This window comes from Strigops habroptila, chromosome 4 (assembly GCF_004027225.2).
Source record: "Strigops habroptila isolate Jane chromosome 4, bStrHab1.2.pri, whole genome shotgun sequence".
Lineage (NCBI taxonomy): Eukaryota > Metazoa > Chordata > Aves > Psittaciformes > Psittacidae > Strigops > Strigops habroptila.
Window position 1 is genome coordinate 22,670,553 of NC_046358.1, and position 25,154 is coordinate 22,695,706.

General features: G+C 52.8%; 1 protein-coding gene across 2 annotated transcripts; it reads right to left on the minus strand.

The window, feature by feature from the left end:
- Nucleotides 1-1,481: 1,481 nt before the first annotated feature.
- On the minus strand, nucleotides 1,482-23,690 carry AMN (amnion associated transmembrane protein). 2 transcript variants are annotated; one of them, XM_030484777.1, is made up of 12 exons: nucleotides 23,597-23,690; nucleotides 21,289-21,407; nucleotides 21,121-21,165; nucleotides 11,022-11,109; nucleotides 9,297-9,532; nucleotides 7,625-7,762; nucleotides 7,437-7,545; nucleotides 6,334-6,416; nucleotides 5,142-5,328; nucleotides 4,389-4,563; nucleotides 1,943-2,045; nucleotides 1,482-1,758 (listed from the first exon to the last, which is right to left on the minus strand). In XM_030484777.1, the coding sequence occupies exons 1-12, from the start codon at nucleotides 23,637-23,639 to the stop codon at nucleotides 1,648-1,650; spliced, it is 1,437 nt and encodes a 478-aa protein (XP_030340637.1). In that variant the 5' UTR covers nucleotides 23,640-23,690; the 3' UTR covers nucleotides 1,482-1,647. The 2 variants fall into 2 exon arrangements, with proteins under 2 accessions (XP_030340637.1, XP_030340638.1); XM_030484778.1 differs by lacking the exon at nucleotides 4,389-4,563.
- Nucleotides 23,691-25,154: the final 1,464 nt, after the last annotated feature.

Genomic DNA, 25,154 nt, shown 5'->3' on the forward strand with positions numbered 1-25,154 from the left:
TAACCTCCTGGAGGTGGCCCTGCCTTGGCAGGGAGTTGGAGCAGACGATCTCCAGAGGTCACTTCCAGCCTTAATGATCCTGATTCTGTGATTCTGTGACCACAGAATGGTGGGATTTGGGTATTCCAGACCTGCTGGTGTCAGCCACTGCCTGCAGCAGCCGATGGCTTCCTCTGTTTTTTGACCCAGCTAGTGGCTGTTTCATTCAGCACCAAGTACCTGACAGCCACAGCAGAAGCTCCTGCCCAGGCAAGTTGCTTTTCACGCCAGTACTGCCGGAGGGGCACCCCAAGGAGAGATGTATATAGTGAAATCCCAGCGGTGTGCCCCGGAGCACAGTCCTCCTCCCAGCCCCAGCTCTGCCCCGCTTGCAAACCAAGGTAGCAACCAAGGCTATGGAGATGGTCTTATTCCCAGCCTGGCTCATGCTTTGTGTCCTACCTGCCTGCACTGTGCTGTACCAGAGGTCTCGCTGTGGGCAGGGGGGTGGCAGGGCTGGTCTCAATGCCACGTGCTGCCCGTCACCCTACTCCAGGGCTCTGATGCACCTAATGATGAATTCCAAGGCCTTTGAGAAGGGATTATGTCTTGTCTTCCAGAGACTAGAACGAAATATAATAAACTTAAAATAGCTGCTTCCTTATGGAATACGCCAACAAGCCCTACTGAAAACCCAGCAGAGTGTAAATTTGCATAAATTTGCATGCATCTCCATAATTTCCGCCTCACCCATCAGACCTGCTCCCGTAATGAAGCGCTGCCTGACATTGCAGGCACACAATGCAAACACACGCCAGGCCACAGACACCGCCACTAACGAGGCCCCTCGGTGCCACTGCCATGACTCTCGTTAGACAGGCCAGCATGACTGTTCCCAGCCATTGTGCTCCTGCCTGCATCCCTCTGCAGGGACCCTGGCACAGCACCGAACCCCTTTCCCCTTGTGCCACAAGAAAACGATCTCTCTCACCAAAGGAAATAACAGGATAAACCCCCAGGTACGTCCAAGAGGGTCTTATAACTGTCCACCTGTGTGCAGAGCTCGGGTGGCTCAGTGGACAGGATGGGGAGGGAAATGTTTGGTCAGGACTGTGCCTCATGCCAGCACCCAGGCAATGAGAGTGAGGTTTCTGAGATGGACCCTGAGCAGAGATCCCTCAGCACTGAGCACACTGCTGGAAAGCAAAATAATCTCTTTTTAAACCCAACTAACGGGTCCAAGCCCTGAAGGCTCCAGGCTACATTTTGAAATGTTTGAGCACTGAATTTCTATCATGCATCCAGGGGTGCACCCTTCAGCCTGCTGCATGCTCCAGGCAAGTCCAACATGGGGCTGGCTAAAGCACGGGGTGCTGAGTTAGACTCTGACTTCACCAGGTATCACCTGAGACCCAAATCTCAATGTCAAACTGTCTAAAAAGGACTGATGCCTACAAAATTTCTGCTTTGAAAACCAGAAGCAACACCAGGGAGGCCGTGCATGCATGACTGAGCCCTGATGGCGAAGGTTTGCTGTGGTTTCCTTCACCACGTGGACACTTTTATTCAGGTGGAATCTGTTTGTGGTTGATGTGAGGGGCTGTGAGGGCTGGAGAGGAGATGGTATCCCCATGGAGGTGGTGGATACCTCAGCACAAGGTCATGCCATCAGGTCTCTGTCTCATTTGCATCATACAGAGGGTTGAGGTAGAAGACTGGGTGGTCTCTGTGAGCCATCTCCTGCAGTTTCTCCTCTCCAGGGTCAGCTCTTCGTGGCTCCTGCAGCAGTGAGGGAGGGAAAAGCAACTGATGCGAAAGGGAAGCAACACCCTTGCCAGGGAAGGAACCCCTGCCAAGTGCACTGCACCCTGCACCCGTACTGGTAATCGAGCAGGTCCTGGCTGGGGGCCCACCACCTCCTGCCCACAGCCCCGAGCATCCCTGTCCCCGACACTGGACTTACCACATCGAACATGGGGTTGTCAAAGCCTTTGTCACTGCCTGGTGCAGGGGGTGCTGGGTCTTCAACTCTGTCCCAGAGATGGGGAAGGTGCAGGGCAGGCAAACTGGGGAGAGACCTGGGCATCATCCACCCGCATCCCCCCCGTTCCAGCAGCCCTCCCAGCTGAAACCCTGCATCTTCAAGAGGTGGGTGGGAAAATATGGGGCAAAGTTTCAGGCTGCCTTTGGAATGGGATGTTTGTTTCCCAGGGAAAAGCTGCCAAATCCAGTAGAAACCATTAAGCTCAAAGGTTTGGGACCCGCATGCTGGAGAGAAGTTTGTCAGAGGCAGACAGCCGTAGTACCAGCTTCACGTCAGAGCCGTCGCTCTCCTCCCCCGTGGCCTAAAATGAATTGCCACAAAGCCGACACCTGTTCCCACTGCAATCTCAACAAGCACTAATTGCTTTTATCACTACTTTTATCATGTTATCGTTTTATCATCTTAATCACCATCACTACTTTTATTATTTTCACCATTACTCTTATCCTAAGTGTCCCAGTTGCTAAGACTCATCTCCTGAGCCAGGCACCTGGGGCTCAGCAGTGGGTCCACACACGTCACCACCGGTCCTGAAAGCCCACCAGTATTGAGAAGCTGCAATCACAGGCTCTATCTATGCAATCGGAGGAGCTGTGTTATCTGCAGGAGGTTGTGCCAGGCCCTTTTGGGTGGAAACAAGCTAAATTTGCTGTTTTGCTGGCAGTCAGCGGCTCTGCTGCATGGAGGCAGACTGTTTGCAGGCTCCCAGAGCCTCCGGTGTAATCTGCAACATCCCTGCTGGTGTCTGATGCCTCCACGATGCTCAGCAGCACTGCCTGAAAGGGCCCTGCCCCGGAGCCAGCCAGGGACACGCAGCAGGAGCAGGTCGGCTGGGGACATGGCCTGGGCTCAGGTTCAGCTCCGTCTCCTGTAACTACATGAACTTCCCTCCTGCTGCTGACAAAGCTGGTTTCAAAGACCTGTCCAGCGTCCAAAGAAGTGTCAGTGGAAGATAAATCATTAAGTAGCAATTATGGGGCTGGGAGTTTTATTTAGAAATTAAATGAAGGCGTGGGTTTATTGCTAGGAAATACCATGTCAGCACGTGCTGACCGGCAGGACAAGCATCCCTGGCCACCGCTGCTGCTCTGTGGGAAGAAAACACCAGCAGAGGAACTGGGAGGGAAGAAACAATCTGGTTTGTGATCATTCAACTCCCCAGCCCGAGTACTGAGGAGCTCAGCATCCCCAGGCAGACATCAGTGTAGTTTCCCATCTCCTGGTTATAAACCACGCAGGGTCCACCCCACCTGCCTGCAGTCAGGTAGGGTGAGACCAGCCATCGCACTCAGCAGATGGCCTCCTGCACATGGCCTCCTGCACAAGAATGTCCAACAACAAACCTTGCAAAGCCGTCCACATGAAGGTGGGTGCCTGGTTGAGGAGCAGAGGTGGGTGCCCCAAGCACCTGATATGGGCACTGCTGGGATGACCTATTCACTGCTAGAGCCTGTCTCCAAGCTGTGAGGGGAAAGCATGATGGAGAAGGGGCATTTCTGACCCGCTCCCAGCTGTGGTGTGGTCAGGTGCCATGTGCCCCGCCATCCAGAATGGATGAGCCAGGGATGCTCCAGAAGCTGCGTTTTCTTTTGGATGCTGTCACTCCTTCTCATGGCTACAAAGCTGCGGGATGAGTGTTTTGAATTATTTTGATGCATTTCTATTTAGCAGCTGGCAGTTTCAGCACTCCAGTCCCCGGCAGGGCTGCAAACTAATGGTTACAAGGAAAAGGAGATGTTGCCAGGCAGCATGACCAGGCTGTGCACAGCTCCAACTGAGCTGCAGCAGCCCCGCTCCCCCCAGAGCACACAGCACCATGCCAAGAAGCAGCCAAGAAGCCAAGTCTCCCAGCCATGGAGGAGACTGCAGACCAGTCCAAGAGTACACAAGTGCCTTTCAGCCACCTCACCTCCAATAAACCATGAGGAACAACAAGGGCAATGGTTTTAAACTAAAAGAGTGTAGACTGAGATTAGATATAAGGCAAAAGTTCTTCCCTATGAGGGTGGTGAGGCACTGGAACAGGTTGCCCAGAGAAGTTGCAGCTGCCCCATCCCTGGCACTGTTCAAGGCCAGCTTGGATGGGGCTTTGAGCAACCTGGTCTACTGTGAGGTGTCCCTGCCCATGGCAGGGGGTTGGAACTAGATGGCGACTAAGGTTCCTTCCAACCCAAACCATTCGGTGATTCTACTAACCAGTAATGGTGGGTATAGCAGACTGCCTGGCCACGCCACTGTGGGAGCTCTGGGCAGCACTGCGTGCCTCTATGCTGCCAGGCTGGCTGGAAGGACAGCCGGGGGGTGACAGCTGCCCCCAGGCAGGAGAAGCCTGGCAGTATGCTGCCAGCAGAAGCCCCATCCCTACCTTAGCTTTCCCTTTCTGTGGAGAAAGAGGATCCCTCCAAGGAACAGGAGACCGAAGAGTAGCCCCAGGACTGTCCCCATTGTGATACTGCTCAATGCGTGGTTCCCCACTTGTTCGCTGAAAGTGTTGCCGGTGGCCACCTCCATTTTGCCACTTGAAATGCCAAGTGCTTCACCTGGGAAAGGGCAGGAAGAAATAGGGGAGCACATCCCCACACCAACTCACACACAGGGCAGAGGGAGCCTGCAGTTGGGTCTGGCACTGTTTGCCTGGTTGATCACCTTTCCCTGGGGACAGGGGATGGGATACACAGCGGGGTGGACTCAACTGGGATAAGCCCATGTAGTTCTGCTACGAACACAACAACCACCAGTTCCCCTGGCTGCGACCTACATGCTTACCAGCATCTGCCAGCCTACATGGCTGCCCCCACACACAACATTCCGGCTGGAAAACAGCTCTGCAGAGAGGGGTCCTAGTGGGCACCAAGCTGACCATGGCCAGCCATGGCAGGGAAAGACAACAGTATCCTAAGCTGCATGAGCAGGAAGGTTGCCAGCAGGTCAGGGGAGGTGACCTTTCCCCTCTGCTCTGCCCTGGTGAGACACAGCTGGAGTGCTGAGCCAGGCAGTCACAGGGCAAGAAGCAATGGGCACAAATTGAAATATGGTAAATTCAACTTAGATATAAGAAAAAAATGGTTTACTGCAAAGGTGGACAATTGCAAGGACAATGCGAGGACAGCGGTGTTACCATGCTGTGCTATGTCCTCCATGATGTCTGCTGCCAGCTGCTCCACAGTGCTGCTGGTCTGCACTCCTGTTCCATCATGGATCAGCACAATTTGGATGACAGGAATGGAGCTTCGGGGTATGACTCCCAGGAAGGTCTGTTCTTTTTGCACCTTAGATATGGCCATCTGCATGCCAGTGTACTTGGGCTTTTCAAAACACAAGGAGACACATAAAGCCCATGAGAGTCGTAGGCAGGAATTAGTCACCTCTACAGACACCCACGATGGATGCACCATCAAGGCATACCTATAAATCTTCATATGAGACCCATCACAGAGCTGCCAACCCTGTTATCACAGCGCTGTTGTGTTTCCCAAATAAGAGGTTCATACCTCCCCTCCCTTCCAAGCTGTAACCAGCACCTAGCACGCAGCGTTCTCCTGCGGAGGCGAGAGCACTGAGAAAGCAATTTCATGGAGCACACCCATTGAACCTGTATTAAGACATGTGTGGCTGTAAGGACAGGCAGCAGGCTTTCAGGTTGGGATCAATAGAGCAATACTTTGGTATTGATCCTCCCAGTGTGTCTCGGAGCACACCTCCTCCCCAGAGCAGCTCCCAGCCAGGAGGAGGGATGTCATGCTGTGTCTGACAAGCAGCAGCATGGAGTGATGCCTTACCGGGCATGCATCTGAGTGCTGATCAATGCCGGTTACCCACTCAGCGCTAGCCCACTGGGGAATGAAAAGCAGCCCAGCACTGGGAGCCATCTCCCAGAGGCCCTGGGATCGCCTGCTGCAGGTTCACATGACCCCAGCCCCATGGGCTGAGCTCCCATGATAATCTCCTAGATAACCTAGACCTGACCTCCTGGCTGGCCTCGTGTATTTTCTAGGCCGGAGTTTCCAGTAAGCCTCCCTGCAGCCTTCCTGATCTACGTGGCAGCAGCAGTTCCTGCACTGTGCTGAGAGGGGCAGCATAGCCATGGTGGCAGGCAAGGGAGGCTGTGGCAGCCCCCCTGGCAAGCTGGCACGTCCAAGAGGCCAAATGAGGGGTTGAGCCCTGCAGTATGGTAGTAAGCGAGGCTGAGCCCCCTGAATTGATGGGACTGCACATCTCCCCAGACAGCCCCACCAGCGCCGAGTCACCGGCAAACATGGCTGGTGGCTTGTGGTTCTATTAGCCCTTCCCAATCCAGCGGGCTGATGTACCTGGCTCAGCAAGGTTTGGACCAGTCTGTCCTGGTACTTCTGCAGGTCAAAATCAGAAGTGAAATCCAGGTTAATGGTGGCTCCTGCGGCCCGAAAACAGACAGAGATGACATTGTTACCAAGCTTGGGCATAGGGCTGCTGCGGCAGCACAGCTCCCACTGCCATGAAAAACACTGGCGACCCTCCAGTACCACTGTGTAACGAGTCTGGCTGGGCTCAGGAGAGGTGGCCCCACAGCCCTGCCCAAGCAGCACCGCCCCAGGAAACTTCTCCCTCCCTCACTGGTCTTTTTATCAGCTGGGTTTGATGAAAGGCTTTTGGTTTCCACCATATTCCAGGCAGAAGCTTTCTCCCCCATACTCCTCTGGGAAGCTCTGCATGTACCTGGTTTCAGGGCTGCAAGGCTGCGACTCAGCAAAGCTACCCTGGCTCTGGAGGGGACACCTGTGCTTCCCATACGGCTGCACTGCACTCCTTGAGCCAAGTATTTTCTTTGGAAAAAACACAACTGAGCATTTGTTGAAATACAAAATGCTCCAAAAGGCTGTAAGGGGCTCTGCTTTTAGGAGCACGTTAGAGAAACATATGGTGCCATTTTAATGAATTTGGTATCATATACCAAATGTGATACACCAAATATCCAGGTACAATTGGGCATGAAAAATTCTCCTTAGCAACCTTCCAGGTAGATTAATGGAGAAGTGCCCATTGCAGAAGGAATGCTGTCAATCTGCATGTTTCTATTATAAACGAAATGAAACAAACTTGCTGTTGGAAAGCTGACATTATGGTGACAAAGGTGAATTTTCTCTGAGTGCTTTCCAGTGCATAGGTTCAGCAGAGCCCTATTAGCTTGACGAGCTGTGACATCCTGACAGGATAAACCAGAGACAGGGACAAAGAGCAGCACTCCAAAAAGGCTCCCAAAAGTCAGGCTGCTGCTTCAGAGACATGCCTTCAGATAGGAAGTGGATGGGGCTTGTGGGAGCAGTGATACAGCAAAACTCCAGCCCACGATCAGCAGCACCCCCTGCACCCAGATTTCCCCCATGGAGCTAGGGCAAAGGCAGGGAGGAGGAACAGGGGCATGCCCCCCACTCACCACAGACTGGGCAGCAGTGGCCAAGGGGCTGCAAAGGGCTCTGGCATGCTGGCGCTGGGCACTGCCCTCCCAGTGCCCTGAGCAGGGCTGTGCAGATGCGGTGGCCATCCTGTAGGAGAGCAGGGCAGCGTCAATCCCTCACCCCGTGAGCTGCGATGTTACCCCCAAACTGTGATGGGAGGACTCACCAGCGTGTTCCCGCAGGCACAGCCGGACTTGTCGAGGCAGCCGGAGCCTGTCACCTGCAGAGTGCCATTGCCGTGGAACTGCAGGGCGGCGGAGGGGCCCTGCAGGTACCCGGCCCAGGCCTCGGGGCTGATGAGCTCCTGCACGGGGAGGAGCAGCAAAGCGGGTGAGTGTCCCCAGACAGGTCCCACTGCGGTCCCCAGGCACCCACTGGACACTCAGTGACACATCTGACAGCCAGCTCCATCGCAGGCAGTGAGTGCAGCAGGAAAATCCTGACAACATACCCTTTCATTCAGGCTTCTCAACAGGGCCAATGGAAGAACCCTTTCTAATTTAAAACCAAAGAAAAGGGACACAAATAAATCACGACATCTTGCTTTGATATCTTGCTTTCCTTCCTGCTGGCCCAGAGAATTCAGGTTATCAGCTTTTAACTACTGGGAAGAAAGGGCTGGATCTGAGGTGTCTTCCTTCAATCTGGGGAGCATTTAAGTGGGCTTGGCATTAGCAAAGGCTGAGGTGGACTGAACAGCCTGTCCAGCCCAGCCACCAGTAATTCTCTCACCCCCTGTGTTCCACAGGAGGCTTCTCCATGCCCTAGCAAAATAATAGGATTTCTCAGGACCTGAGGTGAAAATAGGCCACAGAGCAAGGAGTGCAAGGGCTGGCTACAAAGGGACAAAGTAGCTTATAAGGTCAGGTTTTAGGAAATACACTATAATTGCAACAATAAAAAGCACCTTCTCCTTCCATGTCATCACTCCGCAGCAGCCTGCTCCCCGGGGCACAGTCCCTGCTCCCACAGTCCCTGTGGGTGGCTGTGGGGGGACGATGTGCCACTGGGCAATACCCGGGCATTAGCGGGCCCGGCATCACTCTGAGCACCAAAGAGCATCCACCTCTGCATCCCTGTGGCTACGTGTGCCCGAGGTGCTACCTTGTCCAGACCCGCCTGCACTCACTTGGACACCGACTGCGTTTATTAGTCAAAAAGCAGTTACCTCATGCCTGGCCCCAAAATGGCAGATCCCAGGCAGCACAACAGCAGAAATAATAAATTATGAAATGCCTGCCGCATCTCTCCCTCCTGGAAGGAGCCTGTGTTTACTGCTGCAGTGCCTGTGATCTTTCACTCCTCCGACTGGCGAGGCACCGGGCTCATTGCACGCCTGATTCCCAGGCTGAAGCACAGCAGGCTGCCAGCGTTTCTATAATTATCCCTCCAATCAATTAAAGAGCAGCACTGAAGCAAAGCTGGCAGACGATTGCCAGGCCATGGGCCACGTTAAGGTCCAGGGCAGGAGGGAGGTGTCCCCAGAGGGTCCCTGTGCAGTGGAGCTGCAGACACGTGCCTGGGAAGGGAGCAGCCCCTGGGTGCTGGAGAAGATGCCATTTGGTGGTGATCTGACCTGTGCATGCTGGCCTTTGTTTTAATGTGAATAGTGAGACGGCTTGTCTTCGACACTGCAGGGAGGGAGGTAACGAACCGGTAAAGGAAACACATTGAGACCAACCACAGCAGCAGCTGCAGCCTGTGAAGCTGCAGCTCCTCTGGAGTGCCCCATCTCCCCACACAGTGCTGTGACTCCATCCCCAGCTGGCCCTTCCTCTCCTGATCTACTTTGTGGCTTGAAGGGGCTTCAAGCTGGTTTCTCATCATCCCCATATTACCTGGCCCATGAGAGAGATGCTGCGGAGATGAATCACTTGCTGAGATGAGTCGACGTTTACCCTGAAGGAGGTTTCGGGCTGGAAGAGAACATCGTCATAGCGGCATGGGACACGTTCCTCATCCACAGAAAAGATGTGCCCGCTTGGCTCGAGCTCCCCACCAGGGGACACAGCCTGCCACAGTCTGGGGTCGAACCACGCGTGGTGCTCAGCATCAGCAAACCTCACTGTTGCACCTGGAAAAGCAACAGGAAAGGTCGAGCATGACCCAGACCCAAATCGCAGCCCAGATGGATGCACCTAGGTTGGTAAAACCAGGCACTGGTTGGCCTGAAACAGAGGAGCTCATGCTGCAGGCAGGGAGTGAAGGGCTGGCTCTGGCATTGCCCTCCCAGGCAGCCACCACAGGTACTTCCCAGAGCTTAGAAAAGCTTTCCAGCGCTCAGGGCTGGGGTCTCAGCAGCTCAACCTGGACCCCACTTTGGCTGCAGGCCTCTGGCCCCACATCCCACAGGACATCTTTCCCCCTCTTCTTTAAAGCTCACCATTATGGTTAGAGAGAAAAACAGCTGCCCAAATGTTGAATAACAGCTAAACTGGATAAAAATGGATATGATAATTCATGTCCCAGTTTCCAAGCAGCCTGTCAGGCCTACAGAAACGTGACTGGCCCTGTTCCCTGCAGCAGGTAACCCCAAAACCAGTGCCTTATTTAACCATCAATTATTTAATCATTAACCATTTCCCTGCTGGTCATGGTTGGTATCATCATGCAGTTCCCTGCTTCCTCCTCACCCTTCCCCAACAGCTGAATCTTTACCAGTTCAGCTAGCACGCGGGTGTTTATTGACTGAATTACTTGTGTTCATTTTAAAAGCATGCTTTAAAAAAATCCATTTGTGAAAGTTGCCCCAAAACGCCTGTTGATTTCATGGGAGCAGCACGTATGTGGTCAGCAGGAAAAGCGCAGATGTCAGAGCATCCCTGATGGGGACAACCAGACCCAAAGGATTTCAGAGTGACTCCAGGCAGCTTGATGCTATAGTCCTTCCTCTGGGCAGACCTGCTTGGGCTTTTTCTCTCTTTTTCCTCTTTTTTTGCCAGTCAGAATACAGGCACTCTGCTTGGACTTTTCCTTTCCTGCAGCTGAACTAAAAACTTGCCAATGAAAGCATTAGTTAGCTCTTAAATACCCGAAGTACATCTCTCTAGCAAAAGCTATCAGAATAATAACAGGCACTGGTGAAAAAAATCCTGCTGTCTCCGTCACAGCAAACCTGGGCTGGAGGCTAAGAGGGAAGGGAACGACGTGCTTGCCGAAATGCCTGTGGGCATTGGGCCAAAGGCCAGCTTGCTGTGATGGCTGCGGTTCAGCTCACCCGTGTGCAACACCTAACCAGTTTTCTTTGGAAGTACCATGGCAAAGAAAATGAGGGCTTTGATGTGGCTACATGCTTAATAGTCTAGGTAACATACAAACAATATTTGCCTCTCTGCTACAACTTCAAAGGCTTGCCTAGGATAATTACTTTTTTAGAAGACAGGTGATTTAGCAGGAAAAGAAGATCTGATGTGAGGGAGGTCGTCAAAGAAAAGGTAGGTATTGAAAGAGGAATGATTCACTTTGCTCCGAGGTGGGATAGCAAAGACTTTTGTGGAAGCTTTTGGGCTGAATCTGTGTGATTAATCACAGGCTGAGGGGTGACTGAGCCGGGCAAAAAATACCTGAGTCACAGCCTGGATCCCAGCTGCCATCGAAAGCTGCGAATCCTGCACCAGCTGCCAGCACGAGCTCTCCATTCAGGGGCAGGTACTAGATGAAGGGATTCAGAGTATTACTGTGTGGTCATGCTGCCAGCCACACAGGCTTGTAATCAAATAACAGTGCTAATTGTTAGGCTGCCTATTACACTTGCTGTCTCTGAGGCATTTTACAGTCATTAGGAGCTACCCTCGCCATGCCCCACGCTTATGGGAAAGCTCCTGTTTTAACACGTGGGGATGCTGCAATGGGGAGAGGCAGTTTGACATCATCTTCCAGTAACACAGAAAAGCATGAAGCATTCAGGGAAACAAGAACAAGTCAAAAACAAACTAAGCTCTTTTGATGGCTCCTTCCTCTTGCACACACTTCCAGCAGCTCAGGAATGGCTTTGGTATCCCATGAAAAACCCAACCTCACTCTGCAAATGCCCAGAGATCCTCTCGTTTAATGGGTTTCCACCTCTGAGGGCTGCACTTGCCCCACAAAAAAGAACCCCGAGAACCAAGCAATGCTTAGTGAGGGGTCAGATGATAGTGAGTTGGCACTTGGCGTGGGCTAAGGAAAGCCCACAGTGGCATTTGGTGCAGATTGCCATAGCAAGACTCTCTTCTTGTTGGGTAGGTCATTACCAGCAGGTAGTCAGGGTCACCACACTTGCCTGGCTTCAGCCTGGCCAAGCTTCTGCTCAGGGGCACAAGGATAAACCTCAACAGGCACAGCTCTGCCATGAGATCTCTTTTGGCAAGGAGCTGTGGCCACCCAGGTCACCAGCCAGCACTGCAGGCCCCCGGACAGGCTTTGGCAAACAACTGGCAGGTGACTCGTTCACAGCACATGGGTTATTCAGCCCAGCTCATCTTATTTTACATTTAGAAATGCCCAGAAAGTCAGATTTTCTTCCAATACTTTTGTTGTGTTTTAACCCCAGTTGGCACTAAGCACCACGCACCAATTGCTCACTCTCCCCGTAGCCCTTTGCAGGAAGGGGAGAGAATCAGAAAAAAGTAAAATCCACAGGTTGATAAGAACAGTTCAATAAGAACAATAGCAATAATAATAATAGGGAAAAGAGAGAGAGGAATAAAACCCAAGACAGACAAGTGATGCACAATACAATTGCTCACCACCCGCTGACCGATGCCTAGTCTGCCCCGAGAAGTGATTGGTGGCTCCTGGCAAACTCCCCCAGTTTCTATACAACCATGGATGTTCTGTGGTATGGAATATCCCTTTGGCTGGTCTGGATCAGCTGCTCTGGTTATGCTACCTCCCAGTTCCTTGTGCCCATCCTCACTGGCAGAGCATTGGAAACTTTTAAGCTCTTGATTTAGAGTAAGCACTACTTCGCAACAACTAAAACACTGGTGTGTTATCAGCATTATTCTCATACTGAATCCAAAACACAGCACTGTACCAGCGACTAAGAAAAAATTAACTCTATCCCAGCCAAAACCAGGATAATTTTCCCATGTCAAGGCATGAGTGATGTTCATGGCTCACTTCTCCTCTAACTCAGCCTATGCAGGGTTTTCACATCACTCCCCAGGCAGCAGCTGGAAGCCCTCTAGGGCTGTTATGCTGAGGCACTGGGTCTTGTACTCAGGCAGAAGCACGTTAGATGGGATTTTAAGGTTTCATCTACTTAATTGGTCTTTAAATATGCATGTGGGTTAGAGAAAGCAAGACTTAGGAATGACTGCTGCCAGTGGCTGCAATAGCTCTGCCCTTGGGCCACTCTTTCCTGAGGATGCTCTGTCCCACACAGGGACTGCCTTGGCAGGAGGTGGACATGGCAAAAGGCTACTCACCCCCAAGCTGTAGGCAGCTGTTAAGAAGCTTAGTGCCTTGGTGGTGTGGTGCTTTGAAGACCATAGCCCAGGCCCCCCTCTTGATTCAGGAGCTGTGAGACAGGGTAGAGAGCAGAAGGCAGCTGCCACCGAGAAGAGCCCTGCAGCGCTCCTGTGCACCATCTGCTTCAGACCCAGCAATGTTGTATGCTGGGCTGGACAACAGGGGATGACAACGTAAATAGCTGAGGTCTGGACAACATCTGCCAGAAGGGTATGGAGTCTCCCCTTCAGTCAGGGAGAAGCCTATAAGAGCATAGCATGTGTCACGCCTAACTGGAAACCATGCTATCATGTTCTTTGCATTTCTATTACTCTTGAGTAAAGCAGATTTCTCCAACACTGAAGCACTGGCAGAGGCTGAGATGTCTGCCAGGATATGAATGGCAATGTGCCCTTTAGCTGCAGATATAAAAGCCGTGTCTAGTGGCATTTTGATGCTCGGGACTTGGCCTGCTTTGGGCTGGGCAAGGTCTATCTACGCTACCAGCTTTCACAGGGAGCTTCTTTCACATGGTGCTTCACTTCACAAGTGCTCTGGCTTTTTTTCCTGTGAACCCACACAGGAATGGGTGGTGAGACACTTTGGAGCAGTCACCTAACACCTATACACAGGGCAGGTACCAGCAGCACTGCCAGCCACATGCAATCTCCCCAACCTGCTGGGCCATTTCACTCACTGCTTCCTCTTGCTCAGTGTGCAGGTTGCCACCCTGCAGCCTGCTGTGCATGATAGGGCCAAGCAAGGAGAGTGGCCAGCTGCCTGCTGGGGTCCAGCTGAGAAGGTGAGGGTGGGTTTTTGGATGGGATAGAGCGGATCGTTTCACCAGCACTGGGTACCAGCTCTTCACAGCAGTCACCTGTGAGCACCCAGGCCTGTAGATGTAAGGATCTCTGGGTGGAGGAAGAAAAAAATCAGACAGCAGCTGCTGGTGATGGACATGGGTGACACAGCAGGGCCACGACTGGCTGGCCTCTGCTTGCTTTCACAAGCTGCAGAAGTCGGCATTTATGAGAGCTGTGGCTGGATCAAGACCACGAGACGGGGAAGCCCGGCTTTCATACTTGCCTTAAAGAGACTGACAGCTCTTTCCCTGCAGTTACCAAACACTTTGATTACATCTGTGGGTCAGAGTGTCCCGAACGCCCTGTGGAGGCCATGCAGGACACAATGAGCTTTCCTGTTCATGGGGTTGTTCATTCAGATCTTCACAAATTAACTAGAATGAAAGAAAAAGCTACAGAGACAACACTTAGACAAATATGTGCCTAGATTTGTAAGCTGCATCACTCACATGGCTCCAGGGAGCAATGCAAGAGCATCATGTGCATGCATTACGCACATAGCGAAGCAAGGAAAACCTGGTAAGGATTCACACAGCACGGCTGAGTTCAGAACAGCAAGATCAAGAGCTGAGGTGGGCTTGCTCGGTTACACATACACACACATATGCACACATGGATGCACAGGTGCTGGTCCAACGACCAACCAAGGTTGCATCCTCCTGTGCCTGGGAGGGCCCAGGTGAGCGGGGTCTGGATGGGTGCAGAGCAGGCTGAGGGTCAGCAGTGCATGGCCCCAGTCCTGCCCACGGGCAGCGCTGGGAGAAAACAGTCATGCTGAACCTGCCCCACGCCTGCAGTGCCTGTGCAGGGCTCTGGAGGCACTGGCCTCTGGGCTCTCTGGAGAAGATGCAGCTTCTCCAGCTACCACTGGAGATCCCCCTGCACCACCAAGGCCAAAACCTCAGGCTGGCTGGACTTTCTAAGCCCAGAGGAAGCTGTCCACATGAGTGTGAGTGTGAGGGAAATAAGAGTCCCACAGCACACATGTTGTCCCAGATGCTGATCCCTCCACACTCTAGGACTGCCCAAATGCTGTTACCACCAGCCCTGGAATTAAAATGCAATACAATGCGATGCAAGCAGGGGGATAGAGTCACCTCATGGCCACAGACAGGAAGTGCAAGAAGAGTCCTGTACTGCTTCATAGCAGGAATTTCTGAGGCTGGCCCCTGCAGCTACCACTCCCTGCCCACCAACGCAGAAGTGTTGCTCATCCACCACCAGCCCTCCCCAAGACACGCACCACTGGGAAGCATTTCAGAAGTGGCTTTGTCATCCAGTAGATCTTAGTTTGTAGTTTGCCCTTTCTTTTTGCTTATCATAAGTTAAGCATCTCAACTTGCTGCAGAGGACAAATGGAGACTCTGGTTGGGCAGTGGCTTTCTGCATTTGAGAGTTTAGTATAGAAATTGCATAAAAGCTGGGCCACTTTCCAAGTACATTTTGAACTGAGCAATGACATGTACCAAAGGACCTGAGCCAAAACGCTGGCAGTTTCATCTGCTTTCTCTTGCTCCTGCCAACCTCAAGGGCCATTAACACAGTGAGCTTAGAGTCCCATTAGTCATTTCCCATCCCTGATACTGGTAAATGACTTATCTCTTCAGTCATCGTTATCAAGTGTAATGACAACTGAAACAGTCATAATTTTTCTCATCAAAGTCAGCAAAAGAGGAAAGACCCCATGTGGCTCTGAACACAGAATCACCACGTTTACAACCGCAGTATTGGACCACTGAGAAAATATCCCACGGCCCCAATGAGTAAGTGAAAATGAAACTAACCTCTGAAATGCAAAAGGAAAAATAGACCTACGAGGCGGCTTTTTAAGTGGGTGGCATTGAACCAGCCTCCAGCACATCCCAGCTCTGCTCAATTCATAAGCACCAAGCTGAGACAACTGACAGCAGCAGTGTGACTGGCGTGTCACCATCAACAGCACAGGAAAAAATGCAGCACTTCTGCTTTGAACCCGGGTGAGCGATGCTCGTGATTGCAGCCAGCTCTTCCCCCAGCCTTGTTTGAATTTGTAGCACCAACACATTTGAATTCCTTGCTTGAGTGAGACAGTGCCACCATCCCCATCACGCAACAATAAGCCTCACCATGTGCACGGGGCTCTGCAGCGCTGCACCCATGGGTGCACCAGTGAGCCAGCCGGTAGCACTGAGGTTGCGCAGGGCTCCTGGGTACATCCCTTCACCTGGCACCCAGCCGGGGAGCAGCTTTGTGGCTGGGGCCAGTGGCTCCCCACCAAAAAACATCACTGGGGTAGGATGTGAGAGGGGTACTTCTCCAACACGGACTGCTATACCCACCACAGGCCTTATGTGCAGGGAAAAGGATTTATGTATCAGCTCTCCCAGTGCTGCTTTGCTGGGGCAGTGGCAGCCCGCAGACGGCAGCCAGGGCAGCAGGCAGGAAGGCAGCCCTGCCTGTTGCTGCCTGTGGATGGGAATAGCAGGGGTTTTCCCAATGCCCACTTGGGCTGGGGGGAAGCTGATCATAGCTGGGCGTACAGGCTCTTGGGTGGGATCCAGCTACTGGCTGGAGGCTCCAGGCCAGGTGCATCCACAGGTGAATCCTGCTGATGGCTCTGGAGTGTTGCCAGGGGCTCACTCACTGCAGGGTTTCTCTGGTTCATTAGTCGGGGTTCGTTTGCTTGTGCTCCTGCCCAGGTGAAGCTCCACCTACACCCTCAGGCTAGCATCCTTCCCCTCAGCTGCATGCACCACCCCATGCTCCCAACCTGCTGCCGGATCCTGTCTGCCCCTGCCATGGTCCCTGATCCTGCACCGGCTATCTCAGATCCCGCACCAGAGGGGCCAGCAAGGCGAGATGACCTGCAGCCACCCCGAGACCTCTGGGTGAGCTGAGGAGAGCAACCTGCCACTGGACTAGGACCTCACTGCTACGAGAGCTCCCTGCCCAGGCATATGCCCCCATGAGGAGTGGGGTTTTAGCATCCCAAGGAAACCAGGCAAGAAACACAGTTTTTATCTCCATGAAATCACGCTCAGGCAGGATGATGCAGTGTGGAGCAGGGCACAGAAGCTACTGCTCCTCTCTGCAGGACCCATCATTGGTGGGCAGAAGATGCCCACCAGCCCTGTTCTGTTCCCAGTAGTAACTCGCCCCTCTGCTTTCACCCCCAGAGCAGGCAGGGGCACAGTCAAAGGAGCACTGTGCCATCAGGACACCATCATTTCAGCATCATCCCCTTCATGCCAGCAAGGTGCTTGGCTGCTCTCCCTTGCATCCCCCTCCCGCAAGGCAGGGTCCTTCAGCAGCGGTGCAGCCATGCTTTCATTAACACAGGAACCAGTTCCCCTGGCATGGCTGCTCATCACATTTTACACTGTGTTTCGGGGCACGGGCTCCCCACATTGCCTGCCCATGCTGGCCTTGCCACCACGTCCTCTGGCACAGGCGTGGCCTGACACATCGGGTTCCCTGCCCATCCCTGCAAACCCTGCATCAGTACTGGCTGGCCCACCCCCTGCCAAATCACCCTGCAGACATCACAGACCACATGGAGGGGGATCAAAAAAGGAAGGGGCTCAAAAAGGCCACTAATTTAACTGCAGACCTCAGTGCACACTTCCAGATGCGAAGCCCTGGAACAGGTCCCAGCAGGTGCAGAAATCGGGTGTCTCTGGGAGACACAGGACATTGGGACCCCCTCAGGGAGCGCATTAAGTTAAACCAGCCCAAGACACTTGAGTTATGGATGCAGAAGGCACACAGAAGCTTAAAGCCATTTGCCAAATCTACATCAGGTTAGTTCAGCTCAGTTTCCTGAATTTCACCCCACAGACAAGGTCAGAAAGAGCTGTAAAGCGGTTTGAGGTGTGGGCAGGGGAGCAGCCCAGTAAGACCTGCCCCAGCATCCACCCCAGTCCAGGATGCTGGCAAGCTGCTCTGTTCACCACAGGCTTTAACAACTCCTCCTGCTGGAAACTAGCCTGCAAGGAGTAAATAAAACGGGGGAGGCGGCTGCAAAGGGCTGTTTTACCATGCTCATTTCCTAGGGCAAACCTTCAGCAGGAACACTGCCCAAGGAAAACCTGCAGGATTCGGGCTTGTAACTATGTGCTGGTACACACATGCACTCCCATGAAATATTTTACCTTCATCTCAGGAGAAGGAAATAATTCTTTTTCTGGGTGTCTCATTATCCTGCTGCTTGGGAAGCAGGAGGAGGGAGCGCCGGTGCCTGGGACCAGCACAAACTGTGGCAATTCATTAGAGCCTATGCCCCTGGAGAGCAATTGGCCTTTCGAGATCAATCTCTGCCAGGAACAGAGCAGGAGCATCCTGCAGCAAAGCCGAGTACATTCTGCTCTCGCAATTAGGCAGCTAAAAATATAATGCTGGGCAATGTGTCCCTGGTTAGACCCCACTATCTGCACACTCCTGACTCACCCTTTGCTGCCCCTCACCATGCACGGAGGAGCATGGGCAGCTGCAGCCACCGTGGCAGGGCTCGGGGATGGGGCAGAGCTGGAAAGGTGACATTGGTGCTAGTGAATAACCCCAGCCAGTGCCCTGACCCTGGCACCATGGGGGCCGAGTGAGGCTGCTCTGCCATGTGGCTAAACCTGACTCCTGTCACCCCAAAAATAGCAGGCGGTATCATCCATCCCTGGCCCGTGCTGCTGGTGCTGGCTGAGGTCGTCAGGGCAAACACCAGGCTCAGAGCCACAGCTGTGCCCTGGCCTGGCTCCCTTTCAAAGTGCAGCCATAGCCAGGCTTGGAGGAGCTCTTCTCCCCCAGGAGGGAGACAAGCGAAGCCAAAGCCCACCTTGCCCTGGAGAACACACATCCGGCACTGCCACCCTGAGGACCTCCATCTTTTTTGCGGATTTACCTCTGAAAGCTAGCTAAATACTGATCTGCATCTTTAGGCAGCTAAATACCATAGAAAATCCAACCTAATCACAACAGTTGTGCTTCAAAGTCACTTACGCTTAAGCTGGATTTGGATTTAGTGTGTGGCTGAATTAGGGACCCATTCGAAACTTCAGACCAAATAACCACTGAGTTGGGCAATGAATGGGTTTTCTCCAGGCAGGGAGATGGGCTGTGTGCCCCAACAACTCCAGCCTTCTCCCAACAAAGCAGCTCCCAGCATCTGGCTGGTGCCCAGATGGGATGGATGGGGAGGGGAGCTGGAGGGCTCACCATACAGAAGTGTTTCCTTTAATAACAATGTCTGGGGGGGAGGGGAGAGGGGCTGATGGTGGCACATGAGGACCCCCTGGCACCCCAGGTCTGGCTACACTCAGCTGGGGAGTCAGCATGGGAGGGCTCATGCTGCCCCTCTGCCAGCAGGGCACCGGCTCCAAGCATTCCCACCCTGCATCCACTGCAGCGGCACCATCCTCATGCAAGTCAATGAGCACCAAGCCCCTTCCCCGGCCATGAATTTCCTCCTGCGCTACTATAGCAAGCAATGCTCTCTCTTTTTTTCAGTCAAAGGCTGTATAGCATCTCCATGGTGACTCTAAAGCTTAATGTATTCCTGCTGATTTAAGTGATTAATGCTCCAGCGCGGCGCGGCCGGCAGCCAAACAGGTGCAGCCCAGCCTCTCTGCAAAAAGCCTCACGACCAATTCATTGTCTAAGCAGCCGGTTGCCAGATCTCCTGCCATCCCCACAAGTGGCAGGCTGGCTCAGGTGCTGCGTTTCATTCCTTTTTCATCCCTAACCTTGGCAGTCCCTGTATCACCAGGTGACAACAGAGCACTGCAGTGCACAGGAGGGAGGTAGCTGAGCTGAAATTAAGAAGAAATATTAGCCGCCAAGCTAGGAAACTTGCTGGGACAGTTCATCACGAATCCTTTGGGTGGTGATGCTCAGAAGGAAGGCGTGAGCTGTGGTATGGGTTATAGCATGGGACAAGCTTGGTTGCTCACAATTCAGTGCGAGTCCCTTGCTGGAGGGGATCCATGCCGCGTTCTCACAGCCAGTGCTCCTGCTGTGATTTATTCCCTTGTGTGGCCCCCAGCCCTCCTCTCCTCCTGCACAGCAGTGGGACTGTAATATTCACTGCAGTGGGGCCTGGGGAAACCCCAGGGCTGCAGAGGGTCCTTGAGGATTCCCACAATGACTGCTGGATCCTCTGATGGGTATGAGTTGGGGCCACTCCTGCACCCTGACCATCACCCAAGCCCGTGATGAGCGGAGCAGCCAGCGGATGGTTGGCACAGCCATGGATGTCACTAGTTGTGCAAAGGTTGTGTGGCACCTCCCTCTCCCTTGGCCAGCAGCAGGGCTGCTCAGCTTGGGTTTTCAGTTTGGATGTGAAAGGCTAACGCCGTAATGAGTAAAGTTGCTCTGCAATTACACACTTTTCAGGCCTCTGATGAAAGTACTTTAGAAATATTATACATTCATCTGTAAGTAAAATAAAATCTACTGGAGTGATATTTTGCTCTTTTCTTCTCTGGGTAAATTTCACATCATTTATTACACTATATTTGTACATATTTCCCCAGTATATTCTTTCCTTCAAAAATTCATATTTAAAATGCCATATAAATAAAGTAACTCCTGCAAATATTTGTAGAGGGATTAAATGTAGCACACGGCGTTATTAAAGCATCAAAACTATTAGTGGTGTAGACAGCCTGAACAAATTACACCACGTGAATTTCAAGGGCTTGTTCGGATTTAATGGCCAGAAAAAGAGCAAAGCCGCCCTAAAACCAAGAGAGAAAACTCAGCCACAAGTTCATCCTGTCCAGGGAAGGAGGTTTTGCAAACAGGATCCAGCCCATTCTGTGCCTTCCCAGTGCTAGGATGGGGCTCGCTGGTGACCTGTCCCATGCTGCTGTGCTGGGGCAGAGGGTTTGCTTTCCCTTTAATTCTTCACCGATAAATTTGACTCTCAGAACCATGAGGACTGAGACCCCACACTTTCATGGCTCTATGCAGGGCTCCTCTTCTGGGGAGACACCGGGTTGCTCAGAAACCCCTCAGAGGCGAGTCCCCGCACTCTCATCCCACTCAACACAGGCATTTCAGCAGGGTGTCATGCCCACCCTGCCACAGCCAGACAAATAATGCTGCAGAAAAATATAAACCCCAATGGCACTTGAAAGAATATTTCTCAAGCAACATGTTGGGATTTCCCAGAACAATTTGTTTTCATTTCAAGATATTTTAATGTCAGCTTCACTTAGCCTCTGCCCAGGCCTAGTACCTGCTCCATGGTGGCAATGCTGTGGCTTCGTGCTCCTCAGCAAACTACTGCCCAGGTCTCAGTCCCATGGAGGGGATTTTACATGCCGCCCAGCTAGCAGCACTCCAGTACCAGCCCTGCCCTCACCCGCCTTCCCAGCACCTCTGCACATGGCCTTACCATGTCTGTCAGTGCATGGGGAGACCTGACGAACACTGAGATCACCTGCAAGAAAAGCAACAATAAAAAAGGGCTTTTCTAATGCCTGATAGTGTTTTGCAAAGAATAAATTAACATCAAAATAATATTAAAAAATAAAACTTAAATTAAGATAAAATAATCCATTACCTGGTTCTCCTCGAAACGAACTACATCGCTGGCACAGGGGACTCTGCCTTTATCCCAGTTGGAGGCAGTTTCAAAATTGGTGTTGGGGATCCACTGCTTGTACACGGCGGTGGCAGCAGCTGGGAGAAGCAGGGAAACCAGTGTAACCCAGTCCACAGGAGGCACAGGGAGCCCCCTCCAGTGCGCTATGGGATGGTTTGGTCTTTTGGGGCCAGATGTAGGGATTTCCCACCCAAGAGCAGCCTCTGTGTGTTCCCAGCTGAGCAGCCACAGCCCTCCTCTGCACAGGGGATTTCTTTGGCTGAGTGATGGTTTTTACCTACCCAGGTAGGAAGAAGAGTATGGGACAAACACTTGGCATGCAGAGAGAAGACAAGAAGGTCCTACAGGCAATAGGCAAGAATAACATACAGCCGGTACATAAGCATTCACTATGGTGGGTTTGTTGCCATTCAGGGTAACCAAATGTGCAGAGACACCTTGACCTTGGTGTTTCAAGAAGGGACAGAGTGGGCATGCACAGCCAGCAGGACCATGAGGACAGGGTGAGAGGAGATCATTTGCTATGGGATGTGTAGCACAAAATATGGGCTGGGTTTCTGTGTTTGGAACTGGATCAGGGGGATTCAGTGGTGACCTGCGGGCTGAAGCAGTGGCAGGTTGGGAAATAGAGATCTTCCCCATGGGGCTTGCCAGGAGAGCAGTGATCCTGCCCATGGGTCCCCACAGGGATGAGCCCACTAGCCAGGGACAGGACACTTCAGAGATGGGTTTTCACCCTGACCTGCTCTGTTTGTATGAGCACAGCAGAGCCACATGCCTCCCAGCCTGACATTGCCCAGGCTGAAGATGCACTTTCAGCTGAAGATGAATCTCTAGCGGCCTGAATTAAATGGCTTCAGCCAAGTGAGTTATGAGACAGGAAAGAGGAAAGAAAAGAAAACAAAACAAAAACCAAAACCAAAAAACCTTTGCTCTTAACATGGATCATCTTTTCTTTAGGAGAAACCCCCCCAAAAAACTACATACATAAAATACATAAAAGCCAGTGGTGGAGAGGACTGGGCAGTGGAGTCAGACTTGGGTGCTGGAGGTCAGCGGAGAGCAGGGCAGGAGGGGGCACAAGGAAGGGAGGGGGAACTGACTGACTCCAGCTGATGGAGGGGCGGCACTGCAGAAGCCTGGGCCCTGCTAGCTGAAATGATGGGGAGGGATGTGGCCGGTTGCGCTAACTAGGCTCTGCAGAGGCTACTTAGTGCAACCCACGTACACAATGATCACCTTGGGGACTAATCTGCCCTGTCTGACTCTGCCAGGGGCTCCACTGGGACCTTTGCTGTAGGTAGCCACAGCCCAGCGAAAAGGAAACAATGTATTTTTGACCAGAATGAAAGTCCTAATGTAGGAACAGGGGCTGGAGCCGGGGTGCAAGGTGCAGATGGGCTCCCTCAGCTGCCTGAATGAGCCCTCAGGCAGAGCAAACACTCCCATAACCTCCATCCACTTTAAAACCCACTGAGAGGGAAAAATACTGTGACAGTGATAAGAATAGGATCAACGCAGCCGCCTGCAGTGTTGAGGGCACAAACACTTTGCTGGCTTAAGAGTCGAAAAGAGCTTAAGAAAGGAAAAAGACCCCAGATAGTAATTGCGAGTTGTTCTGTCCCTGCTGCTTGACCTGAATCCCTCCCATCCTGGGAAGCCAGGGAATTGAGAGGTTTAAGCTCCAGCAGACAGGCTCTGCCAGCCCCACTGCACACATGCCTCCCATTCCCACAGCCTCAAGGTGTTGTGTAAAGCTAGCTCATGCCACCCCACCCGGCAGCATCACCATCTCCTCCAGCCGGGGGCTCAAAAGCCATGGAGGTTAATCTCCCATTGCAAAGCCTTTTCCCCCATGCAGCTGCGCCGATGCATTCCTCCACATTTCCAGTCCTCCACAGACCTGGAAATATCATTGTGCTATTTAATCAGCCTTTTCTCCAGAGAAGCGCAGCCCTTGAACATCAAAGCAACATGCATATTCAACAGAGAGCATGTCCTGCAGAGCAGAGCTGCTGGCTTTAAATCAGAGCAGGAAAACCTGAGCTGTGGAGGTGCAGCGGGCATGATTCAGTAATCCCAGCCTCATTCCCTTGCGTTCTGTTGGTTGGAAGTACCTCTTCCTGTTTGCATTACAGATATGCCTGAAGTGACAGCACCTGCAGCTCTGCTCCAAACCAGGACTGCCAAAAGCACACCCAACATGGAGAAGTCGTTCAGCGGTCACCCCTGCTCACCGTGGCGGTCAGGCCCTGGGCATACTCACCAAGGAGCTGCAGGACACTGAGGAGGAAGAACAGGCGCCTCATTCTGCAGCAGGCTGCCAGCCCTCGCCTCCCCAGCCGCTGCCCTCCTGGACCCTGGACCCTGCCCACCCTGGGCACGTGATGGCTCAGTCCAGAGGAGGCTGCAGGGAGAAGGGAGTAAGCCAGTACAGGAGGCAGGTTTCCCCCAGCACAGACCAGAGCCTTGCTCAGCTCCAGAAGCTGGTTTGCTTTCAGCTCCTGCCCCACGCTCCCCGCTTCCTTGGCATCCATGGGAATTGCTGCTGGGGAATGAGGCACGGAGGCAAGAGCCATGGTGCCTCTGGTGCTCATGGGACCTCGTCATCCACACTCCCTCCACCCATCTGTGTCCTGCTGAAGGGTGGCAAGCATGAACACACCATATGCACGCGCCGCGCAGCGCTCCCTGCAGAACACCGGCTACCTTGTAATTACTAATAATGGTCTGAGTGTATTTTCAATTAGCTCGCTTGGAAGAGAGCAGCTCCCAGTGCCGACTCGTGATTATACTTTGGCCCCAGCTGATGTGCTCGTTACTCAGCACATGCCGCGGCAGCCGCACAGCCCCGCGCTGCTGTTGTTGAGGCTGCCAGGGACCAAAGGGAGCAGGCAGCGGCAGCACCTGTGCACACGTCTGCTGCAGGAGGGGGAAGGACTCCACCATCCCCACCCTCTGACACAGCATGGAGGGGCTCTGCGTGCAGGTCCAGGCCCATGTCTTTAGGAGGGTGTGTTAGGAGCAGAAAAGGACAGAAGGAGAGCATGGACATCCTGGAAAGGGGATAGCATGGGAATGGTGGCAGAGGCCCACACCATAGGGAGAGCTGGGGGGCTCAGCATCCCTCTGGAAGGGACCCTTTGGTAGACATCGGTACAAGCAGGGTGAGAGCAGATTTGTGAATGCAGGGCTTTACAGGAGACTGGAGAAGTGCTTGGAAGGGACATCAGTGGGGGAGTCACAAGCCATGAGAAGCTCTGACCTGACACCAGCAAGAATTCAGGAGCACAGGAGGGGGAACAGGCCAACCCCACCCCACCCGTCATGCTCCCACTGCTTTCCAGCTTCCAACTGGGCAGACTGGAGGAGAGTCAATCTGTATCAAAACCTAAACCCACTTGGTGCCATTTCCCACCTCTGTTGCAAGCATAGGAGTGAGAAGAGCAGCAGGACTCCTGTGCAGCCTGAGGTGATGCACTGTGCCCTGTGAATGAACATGGAGGTGTCCCTGCCTGGAGCTCTGTTGCCAGAGATGTCACAAGCGTGACCCATGAATTGCCAAGAGAAAAAGCTCCTGAGCTGCAGCTCTCGGCCTGGACATCAGCCAAATCAGTCAGCGCTTTCTGCACAGGGAGCTGGATGCTGAGAGATGTCCTTGAGGTGAAAGGCTCCCACACTGTCATTACCACTCACAGATCTTTCCCAGGGGACTCTCGGGGTGAATGCTGGCTGCAATGAAATGTCCTGTATTTTTATAGAGCAGGGAAAAATATAAATGGTGGATACTCAGCACTAGCAACTTCAAGAAAGGACTGCGGTGT